Genomic DNA, 8,793 nt, shown 5'->3' on the forward strand with positions numbered 1-8,793 from the left:
TAAAATAAAGAAAAAAAAGAAAAGAGGAGGAAGGATTTGGGTAGCTTTGTGTCTTGGAGCCTGTGAAAAGCAATCAGTGGGACTTTAGCTGTGTCAGAAAGGTTGGAGGTATTGCTTTTGCAGGTAACTCTGAAGGACATGACGTGACGTGACTTCTAATACTGACGCCTTTCATACCTTTGGAGCCAGGAAAACATTCCAAGTATGCATTGTACCTTGGGCGTGTTCAACCGAGGACGTAAGCGCGTGCTCGGAGTGGCACGCGTGTGCGAGCCAGGCTGCTGCTTACAGGGCTGGAAAACAGATTAACTCTCCCAGGGATTTGCTAATCCTGTTCCCCTTCACTGCTGAACCCCACGGAGCTCCAGAACACCCTTTGTTTGTTTGTTTGAATGTGGTGTTGGCTCCTTTCTTATCCTGGCAGGGGCCAAGAGCAGTGTACACAGACATCCCTGGCCTTTGCTGCAGAAGGGCAGCAGATATCAGGGCTCTTTGTCTTGCCGGACAAAACACAGGGTTGGGACCGCTCCCCACCATAACAGCAGCATGTGGGGGGAGTGGAAAACCCACGGGGCTTCTTCCCTGTGAAGGGTTTGGAAGGTGGTTAGGTCAGGTCTCTTGGCTGGAGCTCCGATGCTGTTCATGCAGAACTTGGTCAGAAACAGACAGCAGAGATCCCACTGCTAAAGTAAAGTTGGGAAAATGATGCCCTCAAACCTTGTTGTGGACATCCATAAATGGGTAAGAGGTGCTTGCTTTTCCCTTTTTGGAGCCACCTTTAAGAAAGCTATAGAGAGAATTGAGAGCATCCAGCGTTATCTTGCTTAAAAGCTGCCTTCAACACCATCCTGAAGCTGCCCGTGCTTGGCTGAACCTCAGTCCAAGCGTCCCATGAAGTTAAGACGGGACTGTTAACCCTGCAGTGATTGTTGTGAGACTCTGAGGTCTGAGCAGCAGGTCCTTCAATGAACTCTTGTTCTGTTTGTCCCGCCTTTCCAGATTCGTGAAAGAGAAAAGGCCAACCATTTCTCCCAACTTCAACTTCCTGGGCCAGCTTCTGGACTTTGAGAAGAAGCTCAAGAACCAGAGCGGGCAGCCTGGGCACATCAGTAAGCTGAAACTTCTGCACTTGGAGAAAAGCAGCGAGCACGTGCTGGTCCCGGAAGGTGGGCCGAGCGGCCTCTCCGCCAACCAGCTCTGCATCACCGCTACCGCCGAGGTGGCGGAACAGACGCCGCTGGAGTGCGGCAGCGTGCCGCGCGGACACTTGTCCCCTCTGGAAGATGTCCCACTTGTCCAGGGCATGAACGGACTGCACGTCTCCCTAGATAAGCTGGAGGACAGCAACAGGCTGAAGCGCTCCTTTTCTTTGGATATCAAATCAGTATCCTACTCGGCAAGTAGCAACTGCGTGACTGCGTCAGTTCAGGGCTTCTCCTCCTCTGAAGACACCCTGGAGTACTACAAACATGCCACTGCTTTAGAGAGCAGCAGCAAGTTGTGTCAGTTCTCCCCAGTTCAGGAGGTCTCAGAGCAGACCCCAGAAACCAGCCCGGACAAGGAGGAAGCAAACCCTCCCAAGAAACCCCAGACCGCCCGGCAGGTGGATAGCCAGAGCAAATGGCAACACCTGGGGCGAGCTGGCAGCAGTGCCACCGCGCAGCGGTCGCTCCTCTACCCCCTCCACCGGAGCGGGAGCATGGAAGACAACTACCGAACGAACTTCTTGTTTGGTCTCTCCACCAGCCAGCAGCATTTGGCCAAGTCTGCTGCCGGGCTGGGCCTCAAAGGCTGGCACTCGGACATCCTGGCTCCGCAGACCTCAGCCACCTCCCTTACCAACAGCTGGTATTTTGCCGCCGAGTCCTCGCATTTCTACTCTGCCTCCGCCATCTACGGGAGCAGCGCCGCTTACTCGGCCTACAGCTGCAGTCAGCTGCCCACGGGCTGTGACCAGGCCTCTGCCGTGCGCAGGAGGCCAAAGCAGGGGGACCGAGGTGACTCCAGGCGGAGCTGGCACGAGGAAAGCTCCTTTGAAAAGCAGTTTAAGCGCAGAAGCTGCCAGATGGAGTTTGGGGAGAGCATCATGTCAGACAACAGATCCAGAGAAGAACTGGGCAAAGTAGGCAGTCAGTCGAGCTTTTCGGGCAGCATGGAAATCATTGAAGTGTCTTGAGGGGGGGGCAGCAGGCTTGCGTGCCTGACAGCGCTGCTTCCCCCTCTGGGCCGCTCCCCCAGCGTTTGAGAGGTCCCTGTAAATCTGAAAAGAACAAACTTTGTGCAAAAGGGGGTGTGGGGGGGAGGGAAGAGATGCGAGGCTTCAGTGTGGACGCAGGAACTGGAGTAACTCAGCTAAGAAGTGACAAGCGAGCATCTGCCTGGGGAGACAGAATGTGCTGGTGGGTTCTTCTCCTCCCCTTTCCTGGAGAAGGGCAGGACGTTTCGAAGATCTCACCCTGACAGAGGAAGCGATGACAAGCAATGGATCACACACCCTTGCGGTGGTTGTTAAAAAGGAAGCTCACTTGGTCTCAGGCCCTTTCTCGGGGTCCACTGAAACACACTCCTACCCATCACAGCTAGTCTTGTTCTTCCCTCCTCCTGCCCCACATCTTCACCGGTGCACCTTAGCCCTGACACTGAGCCAACCTCTGGAGGGAGGGAGACCTCCTTCCTGTAAGAAAGGAGACCGGGAGTGATTCCAAAGGACGTAGGGACTGGTTACAGCAAGGCTGGTCTGCACGCGCCGTTCAGCCAGGTGTAAATACTGGTGTAACTCTTGCTCTAACGGATAGGCTTTAGGTGATTCGCTAGAGAGCTGCTTCAGAGGGACAAAAACCCTAAAACCCAGTACCTCAAAAATACAAAAAAAAAAAAGGTAAAGTAGGGCTTTATGGCTGCCAGCTGCTGGGAGTCAGCTCCTAAGCAATGTGAACAAGTACCGACTAGCCACAGCGGATTTTATTCTAAGGGGGTTTTTCAAAGCTGTCTACGCACAAGTGTTTCAGTTGGCTCAGCAAGTGCCCCATGCTTCCCTCCAGCCTTCTGAAACCGAAGATAAGCAGTATTTGTATTGCTGATGGTAAGCTGGCTTCTGGGAGAGGGGCAGCTGCTTTGGGTTCTAAGCTGTAAATGGAGTGGTTAACACTTAGGGTTACGTGCAGGAGAAGCATCTGGTATGTCACCACATCCTTTTCTTGGCAGTTGACGCTTCAGTAGATGGCTTCTGGAGGCCTGGTTTTGGCTTTTTTAAAGCTAAAACTGAGCTGGGATGGGCCACTGAAGAACTGCTCTTCAGGTGCGGTTCCAGTCATGAGTTGGGGTGGGGGCAATTCAAGGGGTTGGGTTTTTTCCATCCCAACATCCTCACTCCAACCATGGAGCTTCAAAGGTAGAAGCTTCTCATGAGGTTTGTTGACCCCTAGCTGAAAGCCAGGGGTCTGTCTGGCTGCCCAAGGGGAACAGAAGGGGACCCCCAGCATCCCATCTCATAGCGCAGTGTGAAAGAAAGGGGGGTTGGGAAGAGACAGCTATCCTGTGAAGCCTGCTCCCCCTCTGCACTCGTGCCTCCAAAGGAACTTGATCCTGGCTGTTGTCCTCTGTCCCAGCACAGGGGCTTGGTTCCCCAGGCCTGCAGCCACATGTAGCTGTGCTGCTGCTGACTGGTACTGCACCCTCACCCCCACCACACAGGGGACACGCCAGCTCACGGAGACATCCCTTCCCTGCTGCCTGGGGGGTGTTTCACAGCAGGTCAGGCAGGGCCCTTCTTGTGGTGTGGCTGAGGGTGAACCAGCAGCTTGCCCTCCAGCTCGCTGTCTGTGCTGCCACTCAAACGGTTATGTGGGCCTGCGCTGCCACGAGGAGGTTGGGGGTCAGCAGTGGGGGAGGGGATGGTACAAAGCGATGGGAGCTGCTCCTGTGGTACCTCGGTCACCTTCAGCACACGCACACCGGGGCAGCGTGCAGTCCCAGGTGGGTCAGTGGAGGCAGCTGAAAACTGTAAATCCTGAGTAACAAACTCTTAACCCTGGCCAGCGGCTTTAGAAAACACCAGACATCATTTGTCAGCAGCAAACTGAAGCCCTAATTCAAGTCAGCAGCTTGGGATATGGTTTGGTTGTTTGGGGGGTTTTGGGGGTTTTTTTGTTGGATTTTTTTTCCTTTTTGTGGGTTTTTTTGTTGTTTGGTTGATTGTTTTTGGTTTTTTTTTTTACTGTCTGTTTAGCTAGTTTGTGACTCAAATCTCAGGTTTTACTATACTGAAAAGTGGAGAAGATTTTTGTCATTGTTTTGGGGCGAGGATGTGACTTCCCTTTCCTACAGCAGAGTGCTGAAAGCAGCACTGAAGGCTACAGCATTGAGAAACTTGATCCTAAGAAGTGTGGGAGACATGGGGTGGAGGTGGGGGGGGGTAGCACCAGGAGTAGCTGAACCCAGGGGTTGGGTCTGTGCCCTGCACGGGGGTTGCTGGCAGCAGGGGGTGGTCCAGGCAAGGGAGAGGTTGACACCACACTGGGCAGCATGTCAGGTCCTGGCTGTTCATTAACCATAGTGCCACTTGTGTCTGTTTACGTATCAAGTGAAAAGGATTCCCTCACAACTATTTTCAGCACATACACACACCGGGTGTGTGTATATCCCTACGTAAACCATCGAGCAGCGCTGCTCTTAGCCAGACTTCTGTGAAGGCCCCTGGCTGTGACTTAAACCACTTAATGGGGGTTAACACAAACCAATCCCTAGAAGCAGAAACAGAATCTTCCCAGCTTTTGGGCTCCTTCACACTTGTTCTCCCCTCTCTCTGTGTATGGCTAATCACCTTCTGAGGAACTGAAATCTGGTCTTCTGGCTCCTCGTGGTTGCCAATACGCTGCAGTCACTGAACGAATCACAACTGTAGGCTCTGGATATTTAGGAGACAGGTCCCTGTAGGAGGAAGCCTTAACCCCATGTCCTGTGCGGGACAGGGTGCTCCTGTGTGGCAGGGTGCTCCTGCCCAAACTGGTGTCCCATAGCTGAACAATGCTGGAAATGGTCTGCAGAAGCTTGGAAAGAAAAAGTGGAGAACGCGAGGGGGAAGCGTGTCCGTGTTCAGTGTGAATATCACGTCCTCGGTGTATGGCAAGCTGTTCACGTGGTTGGGAGGGATGGGAGTTTCTCATCTTGTTGTGTCATGAGCATTACCTGTATGTTATGACGAAATAAAATCAGAAATGGTACCTGTTTATATAGAACAGTGGGGGAAGAAGCCTCTGGCTGTGGTGTGTGTTACCTGCCCGCTGCATGACCTGCTCCCCGGGACCAGGGGCTCATCCCTGTCCCACACACTCTTCCCCCTTCAGCGGTGGCGGTTCTCTGCACAAGCATCTCTGTGTCCAACACTGTGAGTAAACTGTTCCCACAGCAGCAGCACTGGCCTCCCTGAAGTGAGTATTGCAAGTTCAGGTACCTGGGATGAGCTGGGGGGTTTTCTCTTGCCTCCCATGAATTTAATTACTTACTGAAATACTTGTTTTGGCTGATTCTGCCTGTCCTGAAACATTCAGAGGAACTTGTGATTGATGAGGAGGGGGTGATACCCCTCAGGGAATGGCTGACACTAATGTACCATACATCAAAAATCTGACCCTGTGGTAGAACACGGCTGCTGTGGTTATACCCTTACCTGGCAAGGCCTCTGGGTTGGTGTAATGACATCTTGAACTCAGGTGCAGTAACAGAAACTTTCTTTTTTTTAAAAAAAGATAATTTCAAAGCATAGTCTTTGAAAAAGCAATGCAGAATATTTGTGTGTAACGAGTAACAAGCTGCATGAGTGTCCATGCCTGCTTTCTCCAACCAGGATGTACCACCTCTTGCAGAGAAAGCTTTTATCTATCTGTCAAGAACTGTGTGCAACATTACACCTAAATGGCATCTACTACTAGGTTGGCTTGGCCACTCTGACAGTTCCCCACTCTAGCATCCCTCACCCTACTCTGAAGTCCACATCTGATCCCAGTAGGTCAGACTAGCTCTGCTCCCTCACGGCCATTATGTGAGGTGTGCACTTGAGCTTCCCCTTCTCCCCCCCGCCTGCTTTGCGGGATCTGCTCTCGTTCCCCCTCCACTCCTGCCCCTGCCAGGAGACAAAACCTGAGAGGCAACTGAAACGTGTCTCTCACTCGTCACCAAAGTTTCATTTTCACATCACTAACTGGCATTGCTGGGAAGGGCTCCTGAGGGAACAAGGCTCAGGCTGTAACCATCAGTTACAGCGCTAGGTGAAGCCAACCAAAAGCAGCACAGACCTCCCCCAGCATGGATCCAGCAGCCTTGCATTTGAGGGGGCAGAAAGCCAGGGGGTAAGAGAATAAAAATGCAGTAATGATGTGAGCTCCCGTTTTTACTAACCGTACAGTTCACAGGCTGCCTGCTCACTACACTTTGACTCAGCTCAATTTTACATTGATGACTGTGTGAAATTGGTGGTTTCAAAAGCCTGGAGCTTCTCTGGGGCCAGCCCTGGGGTCCTGGCAAGGCTGTTCTTGCTGCTTTTTAAATCAGAAATTACCGAGATTCAGCCAAACTCACCCACTTCAGTATTTTAATTAGCCAGCCCTACTCTGACTAAACACCTAGCTAGCTTGTAGTTGCTCTTTGGGTTTCTGAGGCAAAAGTAGAGCTACTCTAGTTCTTTTAGATGTAACAGCACAGCAATACAGTACCCCTGTTACACCATACACACAAAAACACAATAAGTCCATGGAAGAACCATATCCATCCTATACCATCTCAGCCTGGCAACTGGCCTCTTGCTTTCAACCAGGCCTACAGACAACTTCTTGGCCCTTGGGCCCAAAGTGTTGCTCTGAGGCAAACCAAAGTGTTTCTGCTGTGAAGCCTTCGGCCACTCTGCGCTTCAAGAGTATTAATGAGAAGGGCTGGGGATAGAAAAGTAAAGGGAGCTATTTCCAGCCCACCTACAAACCCAGAGTGCGATACAACACAGGCAGCGCTGCGGCAGGGCATCAGGGCACGTTACAAACAACAACCACCCCCAAACCCTACACATTTGCACCTCGGGTTGTTCAGCACCCCCTGTGCCACAGGTAGGAGTCCATGGCAGCTTTGCTCTTCTGACACCAGGCCAGCCCACGGCTGTGGACACACACGCTCCATTCTCCTCTAAACCATTCCTAAGTTTATTAGGATAACCCGTTTCCATCAGGAAATGGTTCCATCACAGGATGTTCCCAACACTGGGTGTCCCTTGGCAATCAGCTCTTACTTACATCAGCTGCTCCCTGCTCGATCAAAACCCAGAATTTCACTCTCGACTCGCTGAAAGCTGGATGCTTGGTCTTTAACAACCGCCATGAGCCTCCAGTACTGCTGTGCTGGTCAGCAGTTTGGCCTGCATCAGAATTAAGGGAACAAAATCAAAAGCATCATGGGAATACTGCGTGGGTAACACCCCCAGCAAGGCCCTGACAAAATCTATAGCCATCCCCATTTATTTCTGTGGTCATGTTACGGTCCTGCAGTAGGCCATCATACTTCCTTACCTCACAGCTTCCTTGTGAGGTCTGTTAAGATACAGAACTACTTTTGAAAAGACAAAAGAGTTATTTTGGGCAGCTGACATCAAGAATTGCCCCTTGAATGTCCCCTCCTCCCCCCAGCCTTAGCTCAGTATTGCTGTAGGTGTGCTGAGCTCACCCCTGACTACTCCTCATTACCTCCAAGGGGTTGCCAGCACAGAAAAGGCAGGCAGGCAGCCGAACTGCGGCCCCACGCCGCTGCTGGCGAGCCGCAAGCGTTGCTCTGCACATCACTAGTGACACCGGACATCGGCACCGACGAGAACCGAGACAGCAGCCAAAGAACCCCAACATTCCTTTTCATCCCTTCCAGCCCCTGGGCAGCAGCGGGCCCGCAACGGCTGAGATCCGCCACCTCTGCGGCATGAAGGTGGGTTCCGCGTACCAACCTCCCGCGCCGACGGGCGCGCGCCGGCCACCGATACGGCGCCGAGAGGCGGGGGTGCTGTACAGGAAGGAGGCAAGGCAGCTGGAGGAACGACACGCTTGGAAAAGGGCGATGCCAAAGGCTTTAATGCTGGAGCTGCGGGAGACGCCGGCGCCTGCGGGCAGGATAACCACCCGTACGCCCGGGAGCGCTCAGCCAGAAGGCTGGTAATCAAAACACACCCGGGCAGCTTGGGAACGCTGGGGACCTTACAGCAGTACCCCAGGAAACCAGTGACACACATGCTCTGACAGAGAAAGGCTGGCTCCTGCGAGGATCTGGCCTGTGAAAACGTGTATTTCTAGTCTTTCTGTGTAAAAGCTGAGAGGAGGGGAAAATACACTTTAAATATTCACATATATTTAAATATATTTAATTTAAAATACATACATTTTTAAAAAAACCCAAAAAACCTCTTTTCTGTCCCCTTCACTGGATCTTCACAGAAATTGCCCTGCAGGTAGGTTGGCACTTTAGCACCCTGTCAACATGTTAAATTACAAGAAACAACAGCAACAACAAAGCAAACCTCTTCGCCCATGTTGCACACTGACCAGCACGGGCTACAGCAGCAGCGCAAAGCAGGGGGTCGCAATGTCAGAGTCTGAGGAAGAACTAGAGCAGCCAAGGCCAGCGAGGATCTGCAGACCCAGAGACTCACCCTGCTCTCCAGTTTTTTGGGGCGTTTGCCTGTCAAGTGGCTTAGCCTGCACCCCAGACCACGCACCAGCTTTCTATCCCCTCAGAAAGCAAGAAAGGGAAGGAACGTTGCTTTTCACG

The 8,793-nt window shown here is 52.2% G+C and overlaps 1 protein-coding gene across 1 annotated transcript in view; it reads left to right on the top strand.

Moving 5' to 3' along the window:
• Positions 1-2,278, top strand: part of DUSP16 (dual specificity phosphatase 16) — a 29,589-nt gene extending 27,311 nt beyond the window's left edge. Inside the window, exon 6 of the mRNA XM_084261761.1 lies at positions 1,000-2,278. Coding sequence (XP_084117887.1) covers positions 1,000-2,176 — 1,177 coding nt within the window. The 3' untranslated portion in view covers positions 2,177-2,278. The remainder of the gene's footprint in view (positions 1-999) is intronic.
• Positions 2,279-8,793: the final 6,515 nt, after the last annotated feature.

Source organism: Gallinula chloropus, assembly GCF_964237585.1.
Source record: "Gallinula chloropus genome assembly, chromosome: 1".
NCBI classification, from domain to species: Eukaryota; Metazoa; Chordata; class Aves; order Gruiformes; family Rallidae; genus Gallinula; species Gallinula chloropus.